The 27,562-nt window shown below is 38.0% G+C and overlaps 1 protein-coding gene across 1 annotated transcript in view; it reads left to right on the forward strand.

The window, feature by feature from the left end:
• The window catches only part of cxadr (CXADR Ig-like cell adhesion molecule), a 47,561-nt gene extending 20,346 nt beyond the window's left edge, over positions 1-27,215 (forward strand). The window contains exons 2-7 of the mRNA XM_051909297.1: positions 8,821-8,990; positions 15,924-16,128; positions 21,180-21,335; positions 21,446-21,568; positions 21,790-21,928; positions 24,519-27,215. Coding sequence (XP_051765257.1) covers positions 8,821-8,990; positions 15,924-16,128; positions 21,180-21,335; positions 21,446-21,568; positions 21,790-21,928; positions 24,519-24,792 — 1,067 coding nt within the window. The 3' untranslated portion in view covers positions 24,793-27,215. The remainder of the gene's footprint in view (positions 1-8,820; positions 8,991-15,923; positions 16,129-21,179; positions 21,336-21,445; positions 21,569-21,789; positions 21,929-24,518) is intronic.
• Positions 27,216-27,562: the final 347 nt, after the last annotated feature.

Below are 27,562 nucleotides of genomic sequence, written 5' to 3' on the forward strand. Positions count from 1 at the left end.
CCTTAATTGAGTACTGCGGTTCAGGAGAGAATGTTCTAGAATGATATTCACGCTCTGTCAGTCTGAGCCCTCCGCTCTCTTGGCCCCTCCAAAATCATTAAAGACATGCGTGAGAACTTCAAGCCGTTGTGAGTACATGTGTGTCGGATTATGTGTGCCGGTTTTACATTTGGTTGGTGTTGTAGCTCTCAATTAAACAGTTAATTTAACGTGTGCTCAACGTTTTATGTGTGTAGTGTCTGTTTTGCTCTGTAAAGACCAGCTGAGTTACTGATCAAAAACTGTTAGTAGTCTGGTTTTGTCGGATTAGAAGTACACACAAAAATGAGATGTATCTGCTTTCAACTTCTCTTCTGCCCCTTAGAGAAATCTGGAAGAGCAGATTTATCGTTTTACATCTTCATTCTGCATTTTTCCCACCCGTCTCACTTATACTGTAAGCTTTATACTTCTCACTGTGAGCTTTACTTCACAGTTGCTCAAATAACATTGAAGTTACTGGAAGAAAATGTGTGTTGTGGTGTCACTGGTGAACAATGTTGTAATCACTCTGTTTTGTATTACAGTATTACAATTTATTCAAGCTCCAAACTTGACTCTTTTCATAAACAAGAAAAAGTGCAACAAAGAATGATCCAGAGGCAGAGCAGTGTTTATTTTTTTAAGCTGCTTTGTGATTTGTTTAGTTGTTATGGGAATAGTTTTGATATGTAATGCAGATGGAAGAGGTCACTGAACCGGTGGATTTAGTTCCGATTGGGTGTGTCGTCAGATCGCACAAGTTGTTTGTGAGTTTGTTTGACACGGATTGAAAAAGAGAGACAGACTGTGTGGAAATATATTTGTCTAGATTAATGTTGGTCCCAGTAGACAAGAGAGATTTATGGAATCAGCAGTCTGTCTCTTCACCTGGGGTCTTTATCCTGGACTGGCCTCTTAGCAAGCACTGACCGTGCACATGATCCGCTTGTTTACGTGATTTGAGAAGAGTTTGTTCGTCCTAGTCCACTTGCTTGGTTTCCGTTTGTGTTTGAGACCATGATCATATCTTAAAGCGATATTTAACCCAAAAATGAAAATTCTGTCATTTATGCAGCCTCATGTGATTCTAAACCTTTAAGAGTTTCTTTTATTTCTTCTTTTTTAAACTTCCAAAATTCTAATTTTGTGGGTTTTTTTTTTTTTTTTTTTTTTTTTTTTTCTCTCCAGTTTCACAGATCTCATTTACATTTTTCCAGTTAATGTTGAGTTACTTGGAATGTGTTGTGACTAAGCTCACAGGAAATTTGTGCCCACAGAAAAGTTCAGCAGAATTTGAATGCCTGTCGTTTTTCTACACATTCCCCCACTGCGTGCATGTTTGTTAATTATATATTCTGGCTAAATTGATTATGCTTTCCGCTACCAATAGGTATGTAGTGCTTTCTGCTCTGTTTAACACATTTTACAAAATCCATTCCACTGAAAATTGCACAGAAATAGCACAAATGTTTATCTCTCAAACAGATTATTTTACAGTGATTATTTGCAAAACACACTATAAGAAGTTATTCTGTCCTTCCAGGATTTTGCAATCACAAAAATTAATTCAAAATCTAATGCAAGTTATCCCCCACCCCCCCTTATTTCTGCAATGTTTTTGTAAAAAATGGGGGTAAAAGGGGTTGGCCAATATAAGCTAGATAATTCTGTGCCCAAACAAATTGATTAAATTTAATAATAATTAAAAACATTTAAAATGTATGGTAAGTCAGTCATTTTGGGCTGCCAAAATTAGTCCCATCAGGATTTTGATTTAGATTTTTTTTCTGTTTATTGTATACCAGATACAGCTTTGCATATTTTGTGCACATCTTTTGTGTGAAGTAGGGCTGCACGATATTGGAAAAAACTGACATTGCAATATTTAGTTTTTCTGCGATATATATTACGATATGAAAAAAAAAAAAAAAAATTACCAGATGACTTGAATAGCTCTATTTGGAAAGAATTAATTATTCTAGAATCATTGGGGTGATTTTGTAGGTGAGTGAATACGCATAGTGTATACGCAAATAATGTACAACTTACAAGCACCGATTAAATATAAAAGAACAAAGATACAAATGAAATTAATTAATCTGTGTTAAAACTACAAAAGTGATTTTTCCTCTTTCTTTTGTTTGATTAACATTCTTGACACAAAGCGGCAGGAATATTAGACAGCTGTCACTTTAAGACCGAATGTGAAGATCCACAATACTGTTGCCCATCTATTACATCCTGATGCACATTTTGCACATACAAAATACTGTTACACATTTTTTTTTTTTTTTTTTTTTCTCAATTGTTTAGTTCACCTAAGCCATAAGCAACTGTGTTTACAAGGATGTTTTACATGCATTTTGACAATTTTTTGTCATGTACGTGTCCGTTTAGGCACAAATAGATGCAGAAGAGAACGGCATTCGGTGTTCACATGCATCTGCGCGGCTCTGTGTGTGCACAGAAAACAGCCGCACGTTCAGAATTGAGTTCTGTTTTTTGCTTTTCGCTTCTTTTTCTTATGTTTTAAAATCACTTGAATGTTTAAACTGACAGGACCTAAAACACGTTCAGATGCTAAACTTTCATTGTATGATGGTCAAACTTTGCAATTAATCTGAGAATCACTTGCGTTTTGAACCGTGGTGTCTGGTCCGTACGGATTAACGTTCCCTATAATAGACATTGCGCATGTGACTATCGTAGATGCGCACATCACAATATCGATGCTAAAACGATATATTGTGCAGCCTTAGTGTGAAGCTCTTTTGCAGTAGTGGTGCAAAGCTGTTGTTCTGCCATGTGAATGCTATAGCTTTCTGATTTGTTTTCCATCTTTTTTAACTAACCCTGGCACACAGGAGAATGCAGTTTGCATCCCAAAACAACAGAAAACAAAGTCATCTATTTTCAGCATAATGTGTAGGAGTCTGACTCTTAACCATAGACAAAGGGGATTCCTACTATGGGAAAGTGTTGCTTTATTTGTGGTGGGGGAGGGTGTGTTTAAGTGACCTAGAGGTGGGCAGGGAAAATGTAAATGGTTTTGCACTCATTACTGTGTCTGTCTCAGGGTTAGGGAGCAGAGTGGAGCGGAGAGGAGAGGAAAGGTCACTAGCTCTTTGTCTGAAGGGCAGAGAAAGGAGCGGAGGAGGGAGTTGATGATAAGCAGATGCTAAGGGAAACGAGAGCAATGGCCCATTGGCTCAGGCACCTCATAAGATCATAATTCCTTGAGGACGAGAGAGTCAGAGGGGGGTTGATTAAAGAATCAAAGATTCTCATCACTGATAAGAGATCTGCTAACGGTGCTTCACACTACTGGCCACTGACTTCTTTTTCTCTTTCCTGTTCAGTTAATTTCCTCTTCAGATTATTTATTAACAGGACTGGTAGTGAAATGTTATTAGGAGGCATATTTGCAGGAAAAGCAAGAATACATTTACATGTAATGATTTAGCAGATGCTTTTATCCAAAGCGACTTACAAATGAGGAAAAGCATGAGCAATTTATCATGCTGGAGCCAACAATATTAGCACTACTGCAGAAAAGTGGAGTAGTACAAATGCTAAATGTCTTAAACAGTTGTTGAATTGGCACAAAATTGATGCACTCATCTTCTGCTCTTGTTTCTTTGTGCTTGCTCATAATTTGCTTTGTTTTACTCTTAAAGCCAAACGTTTGACTCAGTCCAGATGTTGGCTGTAGGGAGATGTTTTATTTCATTAAAAAAACCTATTAATTAGTCAAATTAATTCTTGCATATTTCGGCTTTTTGCTTCCTGCTACAAAACAGTGTGATGCTATGGAGAGGAGTGATATTTATTTATTTATTTATTTATTTATTTTTAAGTAGCTGCCGTCTGCAGTGTTTTTTAAATGGGAATTATCTGCAAGTAATAATCCTTCCGCCGATCCTGGAAAATATGCCAAGCATGCCACGATCCTATATAGAGCTGTCACACTCTGCTTTGTCATTTTTCTTCTACTGCCGGAACCCCAAAATAACTTCCACTTCATTGCTGCTTCTAAAATGAGAGTTTATGTGAGCAAGAGAGAGAGAGAGAGCTCAGTTTGTACTCCAGCCATTCTCGTATGACAACCTAATTACAATTCAAGCTCTGCTGTACTGCATGCAAAACAGCTGCACATGCTATGTAGAACAATTTTGTCAGCTTTTGAAATGCATTTACTGTGTTCTATTTGTCTGTACACCAGAGAGATGGACTAAGCTGTCTTATCAGCTGTGGAAAGATTCTTCCAAATCTCTCTCCTGTTGCATATCATATATACAGGAGTGACCTTTCCTTTCCTGAGTGTAGCTCAGGTATTGACTTTGGAAAATGGAAATGTGACATACACATGATTTTAGTGCTGTTTTCATAACTGATAAATGACCTTCACTCGCTAGCAATCCTATTGACACAAGCACACTCATTCTTACCTCCTCACACATATATTCAGACATGCCTGCTGCATACATTTATAGTGTATTTTTTTTATTATTATTATTTATTTATTTATTTATTTATTTATTTATTTATTTTTTACTAGTGCTGCCTGATATTGGAAAAAACTAAAATTACAATATTTGTTTTTCTGCAATATATCCGTTTAGGGCTGAGCTGTGTATTCAGCTCCCAGGTCTGTCTGTTACCTATGATTAACTTTGACTTAATGTGTTTTTGTGATCTGCAGCTGACTGTAATTGTTGTCTGCAATTTAAAACTGATTGTAAACCCCATAGCTGTTAGTCTTTTGTTTACATTCTCTCTCTCTGTCCACACCAAGCTATTACTCTCCTCTCATTTAGCCTCCCCCACTTTTTTTTTGTTTGTATCGCTCACTCCTTCTTTCTTTATCTGCATTACCTTCCCCCTTTTTGCTCATCCCCTCTCAGGCATTCTCAGTAGGATGTGTTGCCAGGAGACAGGATTCTCTACCTATTGTGAGTGCACAAAGGGGGTCTGCAATCACCAGTGCTGGGGCTCACGGGACTGGCGTGAGAGGGAGAGTTTGGAGGGGAAAGGGAGAGAGGGAGATAAAAAAATAAAATAAAATAGGGGACCGAGTGGAGAGTGTTGTGGTGGTCTTATGGCCTCATTCTAGTAGGTCTAATTGCTTTCTTTTAAACCTCATAGGATTTGTTGTCATGCTCAGCTGGTGGAGGTCAAGAACAGCCAGGCAGAGATGGATATTCTTAGAAGTTAAGGCCCCCTTACTCCAGACCCACATGCTTGACGTCCCTTACACTTGAGATACGACTCTGTACCTGTGCAGTACCTGGTCATGTGACTACAAGTGTATTTTGAACTTCAAACTTATGCATGACTCTTGAGATTCTGTTATCCCATTTAGCTTTAGTAGCATCAGCTTTACCATATCTATTGTTTATGTGGAGTAGTATTACACACGTTTCTGCCCGGACAGCAGATCCTGAGTCTGTTCTTGATTAATATCTCCTCTCGTTTCCTTAATTTTCAGATATTTTCGTACAGGCTTGTACTATGCTTTTTCCATTTCTACAGTGATTAGGTAATCCCCACAATGTAGCACTTCTTGAATTTTGTCTTTCTTTACAATGGGAGCAATTTTTCCTGCTTCAAATTTGACTGGGTTATTTGTGTTTAAATGTCAGTGTAATTTTAATAGCAAAGTAATTTCTGAATAGTTATTTGGTGGTGTATTGATTTTGTGACACTGTGCTCTTGTTTTGTGGCAGTCAAATTGTGCCCGATAATGAAAAATGAACTGTGGTACGTGTAAGTAATTTATTTTGATGCAAGGATGTTGATTTTATCACGTCTTTACCTTGCATTTTAATTGCGTGTTGGTTTTACTCACTCTTTTACCCAGTGGAGATAATCTAGGCCCTGTTTCCACCTGGTATTAAGATGCTTTTTGGTCGATGGGATCACAAGTAGACAACGCTAAATACAGGTGTAAATGGTGTCTAAAATGTTTAAGTTTGTCCACTTTCGACTACTTCCAGAGGTAGTCAAAAATGCATTTGACCGGATTGCTTTCGTAGTGTAGACTCTCATGTGGTTGAATGTGTTCAAACAGCCACAAAAGACCACCTACTCTCCACCTACTGACCTTAAGTGTAAACATTATGGGATTCAAACTTTGTCGGCTGAAGACCTAAGTTTGGTTTGAACACATGTACCAAGCACAATGTTCTCTCACCGTTCCTGATTTCTAACATGCACTCACCGTGTTTGGCATGGTCCTGCAGCTGTCAGAGCAGAAACAAAAGCTGATACTCTCTATATGTTTGGCCATCGTTGAGTTCATACGTAAATTGCCTGAGCTTATTAGATCAAAAGATCTGAAAAAGCCCAAACATTTACCTGCCCAAAGACCCTCCCCTCAAAGAAATCAGGACAGAAATGGTTGAAAGTGGACAAAAGAGAGATTAAAACACCAGGTGTAAACGGGAATTTGTCTTCCTCGTCTACTTGTGATCCGATTGACCAAAACGCATCTTTAAGGATTAGTTAACTTTAAAATGAAAATTACCCCAAGCTTTACTCACCCTCAAGCCATCTATAGGTATACATGACTTTATTCTTTCTGATGAACACAATCAGAGTTATATTAATAAATATCCTGACGCATCCAAGCTTTATAATGGCAGTGAACGGGACCATTGAGTATGAAGCTCAAGAAAGTGCATCCATCCATTATAAACGTACTTTAGGGTGAGTGAAGCCTAGGATAATTTTCATTTTAAAGTGAACTAATCCTTTAATACCAGGTGTAAACAGGGCCCCTAGTAGCACACTGATACAAGACCCATTCAATCACATTTTCCTTGCTGGTAATGAAACATTTGTGTAATGTCACTGCTGATGCTGTAATGTACTATAAAAAGACCATCATCTGGTCTTTAGTATACAGGATTTTTGCATGATTAGTGTGCCGTTTAAGGTGATTGAAGATCAGATGTTGAATGAATGGTTATGATATTAAGAAAGATTATACATCTGTTTAAACACGTTTTTATGCATGTGTGCATTGCTTATGCAATGAAAATCACTTATTTGTGTATATCCATGCTTAGTTGATATTCAGTTCATCATTTTTGTTCTGTATTCATGCCCAGCCGGTATTGATTACTGACTTCCATCAGATAAGCAAACTATTATGTACCATAGTGGAGAGAGGGGGGGGGAATTTGATTTGTAGCAAAGCCGGTTTAGACTTTGTAATTTTTGATAAAGTTGAATGTTCTTTAGTCATATAAATGTAAAAAATCAAAACATGATAGTAGTTATGATTACCATGGTTGTGGAGCACAACGCTACAGGCTTTAGTACCAGATTTCTGATTCCAGATGGAGACAGTAGGCCTAGGTGATTGAATGAAGTCATGTCCTCCACGCAGCCCTGATCTGTGCTTGAGAGCTGGCTATATTAATTAAAATTAAATGAAATGCAGCCTTCAGCCAGGGTCACCAAAGGATCCATTCGTTTAAAGAATTACTTTGATCACGGGAAAACGAGCATATATTACTGCTAATGGGGGATTTCTGAATGGCCTATGCCAGCAATATTAATTTGTTGACTTCCGTGCCTCTTTTCATTTGAATTATTATTCCTTATGCAGTGCACATTTGTAATATTTTTCAATCCCACAAATCAAAGCATTGGTGATACTCCTAGGGAAATTTGCACTGTCATAGGTGTGACATCTAAACGATCCTGTTATATAATGTGGTGTATCGCACCCAGCTTGTATTGTGTGAAATGTCCTTTTAAAAGCTGATTTACAACCAGTCCCGTTTGTGACTAAAGAGCAGAAGAACCTCATGGGACTGATCTCAGATTAATTGCCAGAGGTAACCCCTACAATATTCTAACCTCTATGGGAATGGCACTCCACCTGTTTTTAATTGTTTAAAAAAAAAAACCTGGACTTTCTTGTTCTAAAGTTTCAGCTGTACATCACAGTGAATGTCTGAGGGCTGAGTCAACTGAAACTTTAGAAACATCCCTCATGTACTCAGTACTCAGTTATTTAATGGTCTTTTTTTCAGCATGCATCAAAGTACTTTATTTTTACATAATACTTAGTTTTTACATATTTATTTATTATTTTATATATTACTTTAATATACTTTTTACTTATTTGTTTGTTAATAGTATTTATTTAATTTATACATTGTTCATTTTGAACACACATTTTGCCTTTTTAGGCATGTAATGTTAATAGCAACAACATATCCTGTGCTGAAGGTGACAACTGAAGGTGGACTTTTTATGTAAATTTATTTCACTTAATTTCTGGTCATTCCTGACTAATAAAGAAATGGCTTTTACTATGCATCATCAATCAGATGAGCTTAAAAACTGTTGGCCAGTCTGGATTCTGTCTGAAAAATAATGGCATTCCTACAGGCAGATGCTTCATTTTTGAGTTTTATCTAATGTCTAACTCTTGAGTGCCTCTGTACAGAACCCCACTGTTATCTGCTCTGTTAGTTGTCATTTACTAAATGATGTTCATTCCAAGAATAGAAGATCTCTGATGTATTCGTCTTGAGCCCTAATGAGGTCATGCAACGTATATATCTTCTCAGACCACAGAAATCAATCATTGTCTCATGGATGCTGCATTGCACAGGCTTTGAGTGATAATCCATACAGTGACGTGATCTAAACCATGGAAAAAAAACAAACAAACGTCCGTCTTCATATTTATAGGTGCAAGGGTGATGCAAATGATTGGTTTTGGAAATAAGCTGCATCTTCATTGCTGTTAAAAAGCATCATCTTTTTTGTTCTTCTCAGGCTCAGCCTGTGGACTACAGATCACCTCCACTGGTCCCACATCCATTGAGAAAGCCAGCGGAGAGACTGTGAAGCTGGAATGTCAGTTTACTCTTGCTGCTGATGATTCTGGGCCTCTGGACATTGAGTGGAGCCTACAGCCCTCCGACAACCAGAAAGAAGAGAAAGTGGTGAGTATCTCATAACAATCACATTGTCTAAAGTATGTAAGAGAGAATGTCTCTTTAGAGGAAAGCGTATTTGATGGCTCATTATTCAAAAGCCTCTGGGAGGTTTAGTTTTGACTTTGTCCCTTTTGCTCCATTGCCTCTTTTCTTGTCACAAGTTCTTGTTTTCAGAAAAAACAAGCTCACAAAACTAGTTTGACTGCCTATGTAACATTCCTACTGCGTCATGTTTTCATTAACACATGAGCAGCTCATGTCATGATAATGTTTTAAAGTCCCACTCAGGGACCAGTTACAAACTATCATCATCATAAAATAATTCATCATCCCAACCCCCCCCCCCCAGGTACTGATTTGTGAGTTCCACATCTGTCAGTAAGGGAAATGCAGCACACCACATTGGGTGTTTTATGAACACGTCCTGTTGTTTTAGTGCTCTGTAAAGTTGTTCCCTGGATGGGTGTGTGTGTGTGTGTGTGTGTGTGGCTCTACATAAAGTGTCTTATGGATGTGCATTTGAGTTTTATTGGTTTTGGCAGCTCTTGGTTGATATTACAGTGGGTACGGAAAGTATTCAGACCCCCTTAAATTTTTCACTCTTTGTTATATTGCAGCCATTTGCTAAAATCATTTAAGTTCATTTTTTTCCTCATTAATGTACACACAGCACCCCATATTGACAGAAAAACACAGAATTGTTGACATTTTTGCAGATTTATTAAAAAAGAAAAACTGAAATATCACATGGTCCTAAGTATTCAGACCCTTTGCTGTGACACTCATATATTTAACTCAGGTGCTGTCCATTTCTTCTGATCATCCTTGAGATGGTTCTACACCTTCATTTGAGTCCAGCTGTGTTTGATTATACTGATTGGACTTGATTAGGAAAGCCATACACCTGTCTATATAAGACCTTACAGCTCACAGTGCATGTCAGAGCAAATGAGAATCATGAGGTCAAAGGAACTGCCTGAAGAGCTCAGAGACAGAATTGTGGCAAGGCACAGATCTGGCCAAGGTTACAAAAAAATTTCTGCTGCACTTAAGGTTCCTAAGAGCACAGTGGCCTCCATAAATCCTTAAATGGAAGACATTTGGGACGATCAGAACCCTTCCTAGAGCTGACTGTCCGGCCAAACTGAGCTATCGGGGGAGAAGAGCCTTGGTGAGAGAGGTAAAGAAGAACCCAAAGATCACTGTGGCTGAGCTCCAGAGATGCAGTCGGGAGATGGGAGAAAGTTGTAGAAAGTCAACCATCACTGCAGCCCTCCACCAGTCGGGGCTTTATGGCAGAGTGGCCCGACGGAAGCCTCTCCTCAGTGCAAGACACATGAAAGCCCGCATGGAGGACTCCAAGATGGTGAGAAATAAGATTCTCTGGTCTGATGAGACCAAGATAGAACTTTTTGGTCTTAATTCTAAGCGGTATGTGTGGAGAAAACCAGGCACTGCTCATTACCTGTCCAATACAGTCCCAACAGTGAAGCATGGTGGTGGCAGCATCATGCTGTGGGGGTGTTTTTCAGCTGTAGGGACAGGACAACTGGTTGCAATCGAGGGAAAGATGAATGCGGCCAAGTACAGGGATATCCTGGATGAAAACCTTCTCCAGAGTGCTCAGGACCTCAGACTGGGCCGAAGGTTTACCTTCCAACAAGACAATGACCCTAAGCACACAGCTAAAATAACGAAGGAGTGGCTTCACAACAACTCCGTGACTGTTCTTGAATGGCCCAGCCAGAGCCCTGACTTAAACCCAATTGAGCATCTCTGGAGAGACCTAAAAATGGCTGTCCACCAACGTTTACCATCCAGCCTGACAGAACTGGAGAGGATCTGCAAGGAGGAATGGCAAAGGATCCCCAAATCCAGGTGTGAAAAACTTGTTGCATCTTTCTCAAAAAGACTCATGGCTGTATTAGATCAAAAGGGTGCTTCTACTAAATACTGAGCAAAGGGTCTGAATACTTAGGACCATGTGATATTTCAGTTTTTCTTTTTTAATAAATCTGCAAAAATGTCAACAATTCTGTGTTTTTCTGTCAATATGGGGTTCTGTGTGTACATTAATGAGGAAAAAAAATGAACTTAAATGATTTTAGCAAATGGCTGCAATATAACAAAGAGTGAAAAATTTAAGGGGGTCTGAATACTTTCCGTACCCACTGTATGTATTGATGTTTAGTGTGTTTGTCTCTAAGTGATTATAGGTTCACTTCACTGTGAATTGTGGTCCACAGAGGCACTGCTTTTTCTTGCATCCACACAAATGCTATCTCTGTAATATAGACTATAATTAATCTGGCCCTCACTTCTTTACAAAAGGCTGATTTTGCCTTAACATTGGGCTTGCAGGTAGAGTAAGCAGCCAGATATACTGATTGTCTGCTGCAACCCCTACATACAGAGATTACCTCATACTCTTTCTCTCCAGAGATTATACATTTAGCTGGGGACAGAATTGGGTCAGGAGCCCTCGATAGTCGATCTCCCTTTGGTATCCTTGCACCTCTCTTCCTATCTTCCTCTTTCTCACACGCTCTTTCTGCTACATCTTTTTTCTTCTCAAAGCTCCTTCATTTCTTCTGTTGTTTTACACCTAATTTTTCATTCTATTTTTATCGTTCTCCCTTTCTCCTCACATTTCTGTTCCCCTCAATTGCTCAGTTTGCTGTTTGCTGGGTCGTCCTCATGGGTATAGACCTGCACTCTTTCCCCCTCTGTTCTGCCAGGCTTTGCCCTAGGACTTGAGATTTGTCTTTGACCCACTTCATCATTTTTAATGGTTTATAAGAAGTTGAAGGTTGAACGCGGGCTAAATCTGTGTTTTTTTGGGAGAAATTTTTCTAACCGTTACTGTGCCCCACTTTGTCCAGTGCTTTGCAATGCTTTTACTCTTGCTTTGGCAGCTATTATTAGAGTATCTACATATTCACACTTTTTCAGATCATTTACATATTACAATTGACAATGGATTAATTGTCAGTAATTTAAGCAATTTAAAACTTTTTGATGGTTGATCATGTAAGGTCATCATTAGAATGCAAAGTTTTGATTTGCGTGTGGCTAATGCGTAAAACACGTGCAGCATACACAAGGAAAAATTAAACGAGCACGCTGTAGTTACGTAATGTATTAATGTCTTCGAGCCATGCAATGGATTAGGTAGCCTAGCCATTTATTTTTAATAAAACATTTATTTTTAATTAACCAATGGTCCCAAAACCCTCCAAACAAGTGATTTTACTGAACATTGCTGAACTTGCTTGTGTAAATGCCACAATAAAAGTACATAGAATAAACAAGTAATAATATCCTGGTTGGTGAGTTATGATCTTCCAGAGCTGTTTCAGCTGTGCTCTCCTATTCTATGGCTCACTGTAAATCAAGACCTGTCAATCTGAGCAATCAAACCAAACCAAGCATGCTCTAGCTATAAAACAGGGTCCGATTGGGTTCTACACATCATCCCTACCCAATATACCCACCCACTACACCCGAGATCCAGTTTCTGTTGGTTGAACTTTCAAATGACATTGGAAAACAATGCATCGTGATTGCAACGCGATCGCGTCCTGGAAGTTCTATAGCCTTAGCCACATGTCATGTCACTCCGTGATCTACGGATTGTCTTATTATACAAACGTATAGTTTGGTCTCTAATTGTTGTATTCTACTAATTGAGACCTTTTCAACAATATGACACGTCTACCTGTTATGTATAGTGATTTGACAGATCACATTTTCATTTTCACTATAAAAATGGAGCACAAATTTAAGTGATAGTCATATTCCCTATATTCACTGTAAAACGGAGCGTTTTCATTTTGTTTTTTTTCTTCAGTGTTTAAAAAGCTATTAAATGAGTCAAAAAATGAAAGGGGAGTTACAGATAAAGACCAACTTGATTGCCCAGTGTTTTGTTCCATCTTAAGCATATCCCTTCTTTTTCATCTCTCACTTTTGATCCAAGATAAAAGAAGAGGGCGTGACACTATACACAAACACACAAGGCTACCTTTTGAAGGAAAATGTTTTCTCCTGTATTCAACAATAATTTATATTCTAGTGCAAGAATTGAAACAATGAATCAACCTTGAATGCAGAACCCAATTTCCAGTGATTGTATTCATTGCGAAGGTCTTTGGGACACAGTGAAGTGTGAATGATTCTCTTGTTTGCGTGACGCTGCTGACGAGTTGATGAATTCCATACAAAATGGCATTGGTCATTAGCATTAGCATTATAGTGAAGAATGGATGGGAATTTGGGGTGACACTCACTGTACATGCACTGTGGCTCCATAATCTCTTATGCGGCACCTGCAGTTACACAATAGTCCTGCTGTGATTGAGCCTGAGAATGACAATGGGAAACGCAAAACAAAAGAATTGTTTAGAAAATAGAAGTAAACATGCATTGATTTTATCATTGCATTTTTACATATAGAAAAAGAGATAAGATTGTTTTAAATTACCCCAGTTGTTTTTGCATTCATTTGGAAAATTTGTATTTTCATATCTATATGTGTGTCAGAAAGTGTCTAGTCAATTTGAACGTTTTTTTTAATCAAGCACGAATTGTCATTTGCTACTAATTTTGAGTAGTATGAATAATTATGAATATGACATACACTACCATTCTAAAATTTTGGGGTCAATTTTGTTTTTTATGTTTTTGAAAGATGCTCACCAAGGCTGCATTTATTTAATAAAAAAATATTTAAAAAAACAATAATATTATGAAATATTATTACAAATTAAAATAACTTTTTATTTTAATATATTTAAAAATGTAATTTATTTCTGTGATGGTAAAGCTGAATTTTCAGCATCCATTACTCAATCTTCAGTGTCACATGATCCTTCAGAAGTCATTCTGGTATACAGATTTGGTGCTCAAAAAACATTTATCAATTCTGCTTTGCAGCTTAATATTTTTTGTGGAAACCTTGATCCTGTTAGTTAGTTAGTTATGTCCTGTTAACATTGTAAGTTGTTTCAGGGGAACAGCAAGTCACTTCATTGTAAATACAGGTTGTAAAGATGAACAGTTTTTTTTCTTCATATCAGGGATGTGCATTTAAGGAAGTTAAATAGGGTCTTAAATAGGGTACTTTATTGTACTATTTGATTCTCAATCTATCTGTATCTGTGTTTCCCAAATGTAAAGGCTTTGTGATAGTTGATGTATGCACTAGTTCCCAGTAGCATATACTTCAGCAGCATCTGTGGTTGTGCAGTGAAGTGTAGACACTGATGTAGACAGGCAGGCCTACAGAAACTGCCCGGGTTATAAAACAGAGTGATCTCCAACACAGGTGACTCAGTGCTGCTTTGCATTTCAAACGAGCCTGATGTGGCCCTAGAGGAAGTGCACATACCCACAGGCATATAGACATACACTCAAGTGTAAACAAGATGCACAAGTAAACACGTGCACACTTTGTTTAACATGTCACACTGTCCTTGAAGACTTGGCTCGTAAATAGCGGTGAAACTGCACACTGACTCCCATATAGTAAAAACTAAATTTTCTTAAATTCGTGATGAAATTGAAGTAGCAACAGATCTGTTCTTCCGTATTGTGACGTACACCTGAGTGTAACATTATCGAAAAAGGAAAAAAAGTAGGGCAGGAACATGGTTCTGGTCATTGCTTGTTGTTTGAATTTTGAGATGTGGGCTTTGCACTCAAAAATGAATGCGAGTTTCACAGTAAGATCAGTAACCTGCATTTACAAAATAGTTATTTTTTAACTTTAAAGGCCAGGCTGAAGATCCATGTATATTCATTGATTGATGTTATTTGATTAGACTGCTCATTCCATAGTTGGATGATAAAGATAAATGACGAGAAAAACCTTAAATGACTTCCTTGTCCCTTTGATTGCTATTATCTTTTGGTCTCTTCCCTAAACAGACTTTTTGACTTTTTGAAGTATGTTAGTGCCTGTATGTTGCTTCAGGCAGTTTTCCTTATCCCTTTTTTATTACATGTAGTTATTAGACATGGATTGTTTTACAGACGTTGTTGGATGTTTCCTTGAATTCTTGTGGGCAGACTCCAGGTGGCATGTATTAGGCCTGCTTACTATGTAATCATTTGGACAAGATGGTCTTAGATTCTGCAGATGTTTGAATGTGAGGGGAAGAATGAGGGAGAGGTTCTGCCCCCCCCACCACCCTTATTTCTTTCCTCTCTCTGAGTGGCTCCGAGCTCTTGTTCTGTTGCCCTGCGGTGCATTCGCAGGACCGCTGAGCATGAAGCAAGACACTACAGGAGGCCATTGCCTCTCTATCATCATGGAAATGAAGTGGTGTGGATGGGGACTGTTCAATAGATTCCATATTTTCCCTCTATGAGGGACAAGACTCTGTGCATCTGTGTTTATACTATGCCCATGTGTGTCTTTTAGCCAGAAACAGACCTGGGCTGCTTTTCCCAAAAGCATCATAAGCCAAGTTGATCGTAGAGAGCATTGGTGGCAATGGTTCTATGATCTACTTAGGCTTACGATGCTTTTGGGGAAAACAGCCTGTACTGTCTCTTCTAATGTAGCTTTTTGAGACAGATGCATATGTATTGATGATTGGCTCATTTAAAATATACTTGCCTTGTGACAGAAGGTGTTAATGTGGTCCAACAAGAATGCATTGTTCAAGTTGTAGCATTGAAAGGGCAAATATTTCACTTGTGCTGAAGGATGTTTTTGAGATAAGTAGGAGCACTGTGTTTGTCTAACTGACTTCAGAACAATTAGGTTTTAGTCTGAATCTGAACATTGGTTTAGCCTTTCACTGACACGCATATACTGTTTCCCACCCAGTGTTTAAATTGAAATGTTGAGCAACCTTTCACCAGTATATGAGGTTCACTTACTAAAACATGATTCTCTTTTGTTGTTTTCTCATTTCTTTTTCCTTCCCACAGGTGATCGTGTACTCTGGTGACAGGGCCTTTGAACACTATTATGATCCTCTTAAAGGGAGAGTCCACTTCAACTCCCCTGACCCTAAAAACGGTGATGCCTCCATGAACATCATGGGCCTGAAAGCCACAGACACGGGCACATATCAATGCAAGGTTAAGAAGGTTCCTGGCATCGGCAGCAGGAAGTTCCTACTAACTGTCATGGGTGAGTGAAAAATATAAGCCTGTAAATGCCACTTTTGACTAAAGAATAAATCTCTAACCCTGTTTATATGAAAATGATTGATCTATTTGGGATTGTTTTGAAAAACACTCCCCACCCTCGTTATTTTCTTTTCTTTCTTTTTTTCTTTTTTTTCTTCTGGAAGGTGAGCTATAAAACATAAGGGAAAGTCCTGAGTGACAAAATATTGATCTGGACCATAAACGCACAATAAAGTTTGATTTCACAGGCCTTCTGACTTGCCTTGTTTCAAGGTCTGCATTGATCGCTGTCAACAGCAAATGTGACATCAGTGCTACTTCGTGTGTGAAAAATCACCTGTTCCTTGCTTTGTTGACTAGTGCAGAGACAGAAACGCCCTAGGCAAACATACTCTTGGAAAACAAGGCCATCAGAAGTAACTCCCCTAACAATATGACGACAATGGCATCACTTCCCGAAACTCAATAACCACACGACCGAGATGAGTATTTGCATTTGTAATGGCAGTAGCTGTAAGATAAAAAGGAAAAAGAAGAGTTTTAAATACTAAAACCATTTACTATTCTTTTAGTAAATTATATGGTGTCTTAAAATTATACCCCTAACTTTTGAAAAATATTAATTTATAGATCCAAGTTTAAGATCCATATCAAATGAATGCTTCTCTTTTGATCTTTCTATTAATAAAAGAATCCTTATCTGGATTCCACAAAAATATTAAGCAATATTTGTTTCTGAAGTATTGTGTGACATTGAAGACTGGAGTAAAGGCAGCTTTGCCATCACATGAATAAATTGTTTTAAAATGTACATTGTACAAAATAGATTATTTTAAGTTGTAATATATTTCACCATATTACTGATTTTACTGTATTTTTGATCAAATAAATGCAGCTTTGGTGAGTATAAGAGACTTCTCCAAAAACATTAAAAAAAACTTACCAGTTTTGAACAGTAATGTATGTTTTATTTTATATTCGTTTTTGTTTTATTATTTACTGTTTTAAATAAAGGAGTGATCACTTGGATTTAGCTTTTGCTATAGGATCAAGATTTGTATCCAGAATCTTGAAATTTCACTAGTATTGGTATTGACAGACAAGTGTTCAAAAGACGTGAAAGGGTATAAAGTAGTGAAAGGGAAGCGGTTGTTTGACATGAGTCTCAGTTTGTGAGCCAGTGATTGGTTAGGTAAAAGACTTTAGTTGACTTAAAGCCCACTGATTTATCAAAGTGAAGGAGTGTTTGGCAAGAGCCAACCTGGTGATTGGAGGTGGATCATAGTAAGACAGATGGAAGGACACAGATTGGTTGTGCTCTCAGCAGTTGATGAATGCAGCTGTTCTCTCTTTGCCTGTTCCCTTCATTGTCCACCCTTATCCTATCGCTGATGACCGCAGGGACTCTGTACCTGCATTCAGAGCAGATGCTGTCTGGCTGCGTGCGTGTGTTCCTTACTAAATGTGTCTCCATCAGAGACAGCAGTCCAAGGGCATTCACTTGAAGGGGCTGTAAATGTGCTATATGCCACCTCAGAGAGGCATGACTCTGCTCTAGGGATGCAGACACAGAGAAACGCAGTGATTTTTGTTCTTTTCTTCATCCACAAGGCTACTTTATATGGGTTTAGGTAGATGAATATTTGTTGTTTGGTGAGCATGTGGTTTACAAGGTTTGAAGACATCTGCCCATTGTTATTTATATACTAATATAGTATTTGTAATTTTATGTGCTTTTGTCACTTTTTTTTTTTTATTTCTGTTTAACATTTATTTTATCAGTTTATATATATTATATATTTATTAGTTTTAGTTTTAGTACTAAAACTAATTTAAAAATTAGAAATGTTGCCTTGCCAACTAACTGAAATAATTAAGTTTGTTTTTTATGTAATATTTATATTTCAGCTTTATTTCAATTAATGAAAATTGTTTTTAATAGTTTTAGTTAGAAATAACAACACCGCTGCTCACTTATTTATTACGCAAATTATGATGTTCATTTTACATCACCACTGTCCTGGGATTCTTACTTTTCTCTGAACTTCTATTGCAAACAAACAATCATTACGTGCTTACCGTAATAGAAAGTTCTTCATTAGGGTGGTGTGTTGCATTTGCTCATTGGAATGTTTTAAAATATTAAATTAAACATAACTCATAACTTATTTCACAGATTTAAACGGCAGTGAAGCTCATTCCAAGATTAATAAACATTATGTTGATGTCGTCAACACTTAAAATAATATGCTTCTTCAGTATTGTTAACTTTCAAGGTGAACTTTTTTTTTGTGTTCAAGGTGGAAAAAGTAAAACCCATCCCTTCCCAGACAGCAAAAAATAGAAATGCTTGACCTTTTTCTTTTCACGCCTTTATGCGTCTGGTGTTTCATCAGGCAGTTTGACTTTTTCGTTCTTGTTTTTCTTCTCGCCTTTTTGACCAGTCGAGTGTGATCACCTCAGAATACCGACACGCTTGCCTTGATCTCACTGCTAAGTTATAAAACAATTTCACCTTATCAAAAGTAATGTCTAATAAGAAATTGTCCTTCTCAAAGAAGCAGATACAGATCGTTAGTATAGATGTGTGTCTGTTGGTTTAAGCACCTGCATTAGACCATCAGTCTACACCTTGATTTCTCCCGCCCACCTGTCCATCACCACACATTTAAATTCTGTCAGAGGAAGCTGCTGTGCTCTGACCCCCTCATCCTATTAAATTGCTGTTCAGTCCTGCCTGCTGTTAATCCTCAGGTCTCTAAGCCTCTGTCCCAGCAGCCCCAGAGATCTGTTTTTACAGCTTCTATTATCAAACGATGATGTTGATGGAGACTCAAATGCCAATGCCCTGCCCAAGGTTGGAAGGAATCAGAGAGCAACTATTGACATTCTTCTGTCTGTCTTGCCCTCCAACTCTCTTTCGTTGTCTCTTTGCCCTCCTTACATGTGGCTCTGTATCTGTCTCCTCCTGGTTTTAATTTGGAGTTTTGTTTGCCTTTGAATTCTCATGTCATCTCCTGCCAAGCAAAGGAGGGGGTCTGTTTGTGCAGGCTTTGGTTTCTACACAGAGCTCCCTATGTTCTCCACCCTCACCCCATCTAATCTCCCACTATCTTTCCACATCTCTTTCTATCTCTCCCTCCCTTGAATACATAGGTTTCGCTGACTTTTTCCCTCAAGTCTGCTGTTTTAATGCATATCTTTTTAGAAAACACATGCTGTCTGTTTTTCACAATAGCCAGCCACTTTCCCACCCACTTCTGCTTTTGTTTGCTCTTTTATCTCAAAGAATGTTGACACCCGCTGTGCTCTTATTTTAATTAAGTTGATTGGCAGCACCTGTAATAGCAGCAGCTGTATCCATTACCCTGATCATGGCTTCCTATGCTGTGATTAGTTATGATGCAGTGAGAATGAATATGGGTGGAGTGTGAGAGAAGGGCCTCAGGGACTCATCCTTTACATTCATGATGCACCATATGTGAAGCGGAAGATGATATTTCAGCCTTTAGCTGGTCAGAGCGGAATGATAATATTTTCCTTTTTGAGATAATTGCCTACACATGCGGTCTCTTGCGTAAAACTGCTATACTAATATCTCATGCTTACTGCATAATTCTATTTGCATTAGGGCTGCAGCTAACAATTACTTTGATAATCGATTAGTTGGCTGATTATTTCTTCAATTAATCAGATAAAAAACCAAATTTTCTTTATTTTATTGACAAAACACTATTTTACATCCTGCCCAATGCTGCCCTTCAAACAAACGTGCCAACTGAATGCTATGAAAACATATAAAGTCTGAGGTTTAATGCAGACTGTCAGGACGAGCCTTCGTGCAAAATGGAAATACTCGCGTGAATTTGTAACACTTACAGATAAGGATATAACCGTAAAATGAAAGTTTTGCTCTGAGGAAACGTATCGCACATTAAACAGCCCACACATCTGTCAAAGCATCTGACAGGGCAAGCCATGTTGAAACATTACATTAATGCATTAGCTTGAAGCTTAAAACAAAGAATTCTCATATTTTGGGCAGCTTGGATCTCATACCTTTCCTGCAGCTGCTCATTCGGTTTCCTACACTATTTTTAGATGCATTTTGTCCATAGAAATTCATTATTCAGTGCTGTAATTGATGTAACTGGCGGAAGTTTTCCGTGCAAGGTGGGCAGATGCGACTAATCGATAATGACAGTCGTTGTTGATGATTTTCATTATTGATATTTTCAATTAGTTGTTGCAGCCCTAAGGTGCATAAGACTGTATACACTTTTTACAGATTGTATGTGTTTATAGGCCTAAATATTATTTAGCATTACATCTTGTTACCATAAATGATCCTTTGTCTTTGATCGTTTCATGCATTTAAAGGGTCATAAAACCCCCCTGTTTCAGCAGCAGTCAGATCTCACCATAGTTTTGAAAAATGCTACAGAACTGGGCGTGGTTAAGCTGCGGAGTGGAGGGGGATGAGGGGAGATTGACAGCACAGCGACGGCTTTGACAGTTTTATTTCACTCATTAAAAGCAAATCTCAATAAAATGCAAATTTACCATTACATGCAACACAGTATACACATGGTATTTGCTATAATGTAATGCACAAATAAATGCACAGCCATTCGCATTTTGTTCTCTGCATCGAATACGAACACGCTGTTGCGTCTTTGATTACCTTTGAGGCTTATTTTGCAGCGTTTTTATATACTGTTTGAACAGTTACAGAGCTGTTAAGACGGTTACACTCACAGTGTGGATGAATAGCATTTGTGTCGGAGACACAGATATTGAAGAGAACTTGTGTGATGCAGAAACAGTTTTATTTATATATATATATATAGATATATATATATATATATATATATATATAGATAGATAGATAGATAGATAGATAGATATAGAGATATAGATATAGATATAGATAGATAGATATAGAGATATAGATATAGATATAGATAGATAGATATAGAGAGAGAGAGAGACCCCGTCCTAGTAGTTTTTAGTTTTTCTAATTTTCTCTCCTTCCTGTTTTCTTTCCCTCAGTGCGCCCCTCTAAACCCAGATGTTATGCAGATGGTCAAACACAGGTGGGGAAAGATATGGTGTTGAGGTGCAGCTCTGTGGAGGGCACAAAGCCACTGCAGTACGTCTGGGAGAGAACCACCGGCAATAAACTACTGCCACCCCAGGCAGTCCTCGGTAAGTTCCTTTTACTCGTGTACCCTGAAAGAAGTTTAATTTTTTTTTAAACTGTCATAATTGTCAGGTGCCACAGTTAAAATGAAGAATCTGTCTCCTGCTGCACACAGATCCAGTCGAGGGCACCATGAGTCTGAGGAATGCCACTGAGGCAGCTTCAGGAACATACCGATGCCTTGCTAAAAACCGTATTGGAACAGAAGAGTGTACGGTGATGGTCAATGTCACACAACGTGAGTCTTTACAGTCTGCCCTATTCCTCTATATTTTTTGTTAAAGTAGCAAAGTAGCGGAGTAAATAGCAAAATAGTTGAGTTTCAGTCTGCATCTAAGGTGTTTTTGGTCTTTCCCTTATTATCTGATTATGATAATGTGGTGAATGGGCTTATGGGTTATGTCCTAGACTCTAAACCTGTGCATCTCAATAAAAGTCCTTCTTTCTGACCCTTTGCAGCCCCTAACACAGGCGGCATCATCGCAGCTGCAGTAATATGTGTTCTGCTGCTTCTCATTCTCATCGCCCTCATCATCTTTTGCTGCTGCCGTAATCGGCAAAAGAAGAAGTACGAGAAAGAGATCGCCTATGAGATCAGGTACTACACACATTCTTGGCCATAATGTCCTAAACAGTCTGTTACCTCCTGACATGAGTTTAGTCATGTCTATAGCCTTATTCGGACGGTAATTGTTTCTCAGGGAGACGTAAGGTATTTTTGCCATTTACAGGGGGTAGTCTGTGATTTTATTTATTTATTTATTTAATTTTTTTTTTTTTTAATTTTATTAAAAAAAATTTTATTGCCTTCCGAATCCAGAATGTCTGTGTTTTTCTCTGACCACCCGCATAAAACTCCTCAGCCGAATTACCTACTGTTTTTTGACAAACACCAAGGTCGTGTGGCAATTTAATTGCCGTTCGAATTCACATCTCTGAGTTTACAAGAAGAGATCAATACAAAATTCACTGTTCACTAAGTGTTGAATAAGTGTTGAGCTTCACTGTAATTTGCACGCATTTTAAAGATACGTTTATTACGGAAATGTTGGAAAGTATTTACAAGAACAATATTTCATCACCGCTCCACCACAGCAGCGGGAAGATGTTGAGAACAAAAATGAGAAGGAGAAATAAAGCACAGATGGGCAGTTATTCTGGCAGCAACAGGTGTGCAATACCATTTTAAAATATGTAGCCTATTATATACAATTACATTAACATATAAACCAAGCAGCTTCATGCTTACCTCATGTACTGTAAATAAGATAAAATAAAATAATAATAAAATAAATAATAATTTGTACATTAACTTATTTCTGCTAAATTCCCCATTTTTAAATGACATCATTTGAGATAAAATGCAAGACAAAACCATTTCAACTATATAGCTTGTCTATCTTCCTATTTTAAACAGGAGATTTAAATAATCAAATAATAGGATATTATTATTACATTAAATATGAATTTATTATTATTCCAAGCATGTGCCATTTTATTCACAGCAGACAATTATGCAACCGACCACGTGAGCAGTGCGTGCACTCCCATAAAACTCGCTCCTCCACTGTGAATAAATCGCCATCCGAATGCATGAGTTTTATCACTGAGGTGCCATGCAAATTTATTTTTAGAGACATCCACATGAGAACAATTACTGTCCGAATAGGGCTTTAGTGAACCTTTTCCCACAAGACCCCAGAAACACACTTAAAAATTAAAACATTTTATTAAAAAACACCTGCTTTTCCCAACTGACATAATGTCTGGAGCCAACGTTCTTCAATTTAACAACGAAAGGAACAAGAATAAAAGCAAAAGGGAGCTCTTGACCCAGATGCCATTTGGTACGTGTCACTGTCCCTATGTCTGTTTGATTCACTCAGCCTCTATTCAATCACAGGCCTCCCCCGCATTTACTGATGACCAAACAAAGCTGATGACCAGTGAAACTGGCTAGCGATGTGATCACCCTTCCCCTCTCACCCCTTTTCACTTCAAACGAAAGGCTGGTGTAATCAGTTCTGTGCGTTTGTTTGTTCAGTCGATTCCTGTTCTGTCAATGCCTCTCCCCTCTGTCCCTCTCTCGCTCCCCCAGCCTATTGAAATGGCGTTCCTCACTGTGAAGGGGCAGGCCGTGGGTCAGGCCCTTTATTAGGCCCCCCTTGGCCCCAGAGCTGGACTCTCTGTCTGGGAGCCTTGCGCTGCCTCACTTAGGCCATGACAAAAGAGGATTATCCAAATAAGCCAGTTTCTCTTAGAGGAGACCCCGCTGTCTCTCTCTCTTTTGCTGTGTTCTGTGCTGTAATGGATTATTGCTGCTGATTACTTGTTAATTTGGAGGATGGGGGAAGAGCAGGGCCTGATGGGCTACACTGGAAATCCCTCCATAGTCTTATTCAGCCAATCTGAGGCCTGAGTGCCAAAGCAGCAAAACAAACCAAACAAATCTTGACTCGGCAGCAGTTTTAGCCTCATTGTGCCTCTGTCAAAGTTTGATTGATTGTACCACAGGAGATATTTTCTTTGGCTTGACCTGTCCACAATGTTCATTCCAACCTTTTTCACCAGAAAAATTTCTGACTTAGTCATTCTTCATTAACAGTGCTTTCAAACCCAACAAAAAAGGTTTTATTTTGGTAATATTAAATTTTTTTTTTTTTTTAATTTTAAAGTTTATTTTTTTTAATGTAAAATTTTATTCAGAAAGGACAAGTTAAATGACATTAAATACATCTTACATTTGTTACAAAAAAATATTTCAAATGTTTTTCTTTTGAACTTTCTATTAATCAAAATCTTAAAAAAAAAAAAAAAAGAACAATTAATTTAAAGAGTAATTTTTATATTATTACTGTTGCTACTGTATTTTTGATCAAATAAATGCATCCTTGGTTGAGCATAAGACTTTTGAACGATAGTGTATTAACAAAACTGCATAATCGGTTTAAAAAACATTTTTGTTTGCCAAATCAAACTCATGTGATCTAACCAATGTGCAGAAACAAACAGAAAGATGGAAATGATATCATAGAGAGAACCTGTGTCAGGTGATTTGATGTCAGATAATTAGGCCTTTTATTATTATTAATTATTTTTATTAAGGTAAGATTAGTTCTTTCAACCTTGTTTTTTAAGAAATCTCCCTGACAGGTTTTGATTAAACACTTTTCCTCTCCTTCCCACAGAGAGGATGTCCCCCCTCCAAAGAGTCGTGTTTCTACCGCTCGCAGTTTCACCAGTGTGGGCAGCCAGCGCTCCTCTCTGGGCTCCATGTCTCCTTCCAACCTGCATGAGTACACCAAGCCTCAGTACGACAAAATACCCAATGATGAGTATGAGAGGCCCCCTAGCCACGCCCCTATTCCCCCGCCTAGCAGAATGGCCGGTCCCAACCTCAGCCGCATGGGGGCCATCCCCGTCATGGTCCCTGCCCAGAACAGGGATGGGTCCATTGTGTAAAGCTGAACTAGGATCAGTCTCTGCACATTTTGACTGTCACTATTCTATTCTATTGTTCTACCGGAATTTGTGAAGGAGCAAATGAAGGTCTCTGCAGAGAGATCAAAGTGAGCTGAAATCCGATGAAATCAAATTTGACTTCCAGAACTTCAACAAACATTCACAAAAAACTTTATTCAACAGGATGCACAAAGGTGATTGATTTCCCTGCTCCTGTTTTGTAAATAATGCAATGCATGATGTTTTTTTGTTTTTGTTTTTTTGTTTTTTTTAAATTGAAGGCCCTATCTAATGTAAGGCACTTGAATTTTTTGCCTAGTAAGTGTTCTCCAGAGATGAAATCCCAAAATCAAACTAAATTAAATGTGGTTCAACCTATAGTTTGCTGTTTTAGAAGCTATTTTTTTATATTTTATTTTTAAATCTGTTTGAAGCATTTTAAGGCAACTTTAAACCATTTATCTATGACAGTTATTTTCTCTTTATGCTACAAAAGACTGGTAAAGATTTTCTCAGAGGTCTGCAGAAAATATGTGGGTTGGCTTTGGTTTCTGGATTAGGTTGTTTTAAAAAAAAAAAAAAAAAAAAAAAAAAAAAAGATAACAGCATTTGTTTGGATTGAAGTTTATTTACATGTGATGTGTATATATTATGAAATTGATTTATCTGAAAATGACCTGCTTTGCTTTTTTAATGGACCATTTGGCAGTTTTAAACCCCAAACGGTACATGTCAGAGTGATTAGTGTACAAAACTCTGATTGGTCGTTCCCTTATGCTTACATTGGCTTGTGACCCCCAAACCTCCACCTCCCCCTACACTGCGTCATAGTGGTAGTCGTCAAAGTAAGATTAAAGGGTTTATTTCAAAAGATGCTTAAGCTGGGTGGTAAAATACAGTTCAAAGTTTAAAGACTAACAGCCACCCCTGCTTCTCTGCCTCAGCCAGGCCAGAAAAGCCGATCACAGATGTCTCTGATTAAAGAGCTGCATAATGCGCAGACTTTAACAAGAGATCCTAATCCTAAACCTGCATTTGGCTCGGCCATCAACGCATCCCGCATTAAATCTAATTGTCAGTTTGACGTGTTGTTTTGAAGTTTATCTATTAGATGAAGGACATCTTACTGAAGGATTTGTTTTACGTCACATCAATTTAAACCAATTGAATAAGGTCAATTTAAACAGATGATCATCCATAGATTTATAATAGACTATTTTTTTATGAGTAGTGTATTGATTAGGTTTAGTATGAATATGATTTCTTAACTCTTAAGTCAATGTATTCACCATAATGCTCACCTGTCATGAAGAAACATTACAGTCCTTCTTATGGTGTGGATTACTGTATATTTTAATCCCGCAGGGTCACCCTAATGTTCACTCTGTGCCTTTTTTAACTTTGGGTGTAATGAACAGGTCTATCACACAATGAGTGGGTCAACATCAGCATTGTAAGTTAAATAATACATGAACAATTAAAAAACAATCATCATTTGAAGTACATATTGATTTGTGGTGAGTTGTAATGCACAATTTAACATTCTATGATTTGTTGCCAGTCTCTGTGCAACAAATATTATTCGATATATTGATATATGTATAATGAACTTTTTTTTTTTCTCTCAGAAATGCTGGTTTTTGTCTCATGCTGACAACTATACGCTTGTCTGTGTCTGTCTCTAAGTCTGCTGTATACAGAAGCAGCCTTTTCGCGATCTGCTTGTCTTTTGACCAGGGTTCCTGTTGAATGTGTAAATATATTTACTGTAAATGTTGGGTGCGATTGATTGCGTTTGTCTTTACGTCTGTACCATGTTGCCGCTTGGGTAGCACTCTAAGGCTGCAAATGTGATAAAGGACAAGAGGATGATCAGGTTAATCATCCACCATCTGGATATGGTATTATTAACATTTATTATACATATGTTGTCATTATCCAAAAGCACACGCACTCGTGATTTCCCTAGGCTTTTATTTATTGAGCCTCTAAGAATAGGGGTGCTGTTACAGGATCAGTTCAGCTTGTTTAAAGGTGGAGACTAATGCCAGTGTAAACACGGAAATCTGATCCTTGATCAGCAAACCTTTACCTGCTAGCTGTGCAAATCGACTTCTTTGAACCGAAAGATCTGTTTTCTGTTTGGATGGGGCCCATTTGGTATTTCATAAAAGAGCTTAGGCCGGTTCTCTGTACAGTGCCATTTAAAGAGATAGTGATCTTTCTTTACTAATAAGAGACAACCAATGATATTAACTGTAGATTTTTTTTTTTTTTTTTTTTTTCTCTCCATGAACTGTACTAATATTACTTCTTTTTTTCTCTCTCTCTCTCTCTCTTCCTGTTTGTTCGGTTTGCACATCATGTAAAAACCTCATTTTATTTTTGTGTGCTTTTTGTGATGTGTTTTTTTTTTTTTTTTTTTTTTAAATAAAGAAACTGCTATTATTCTACACACATTATCTGAGATATTCACTCATTCCCTCCTCTGCATCCTGCTCTCCGCAGGCTACCAGCGATGCTGTCGCTTTTCAGAGTGATTAATTTTAATCTCCCGTTGATTTCCACCTCTAACTCCAGGTGAGGCCATTCTCTCGCCGCCTAATGACCACAATTAATCAATGACTCGCAAAAGCACCGGCGGCTTCGCTGACCAAGAGCAACAGAACCTGAAGCGATGGCTGTTTCTGTGCAAGTGAAAAGCTGCAGCTCGGTGCATGTAGAGTAATGCCCTTGAGGGTGCTTCATAAAACACGCTGCCTGAGTCAGT

The sequence above is a fragment of the Ctenopharyngodon idella genome, chromosome 10 (genome assembly GCF_019924925.1).
Source record: "Ctenopharyngodon idella isolate HZGC_01 chromosome 10, HZGC01, whole genome shotgun sequence".
In the NCBI taxonomy this organism is placed as follows: Eukaryota; Metazoa; Chordata; class Actinopteri; order Cypriniformes; family Xenocyprididae; genus Ctenopharyngodon; species Ctenopharyngodon idella.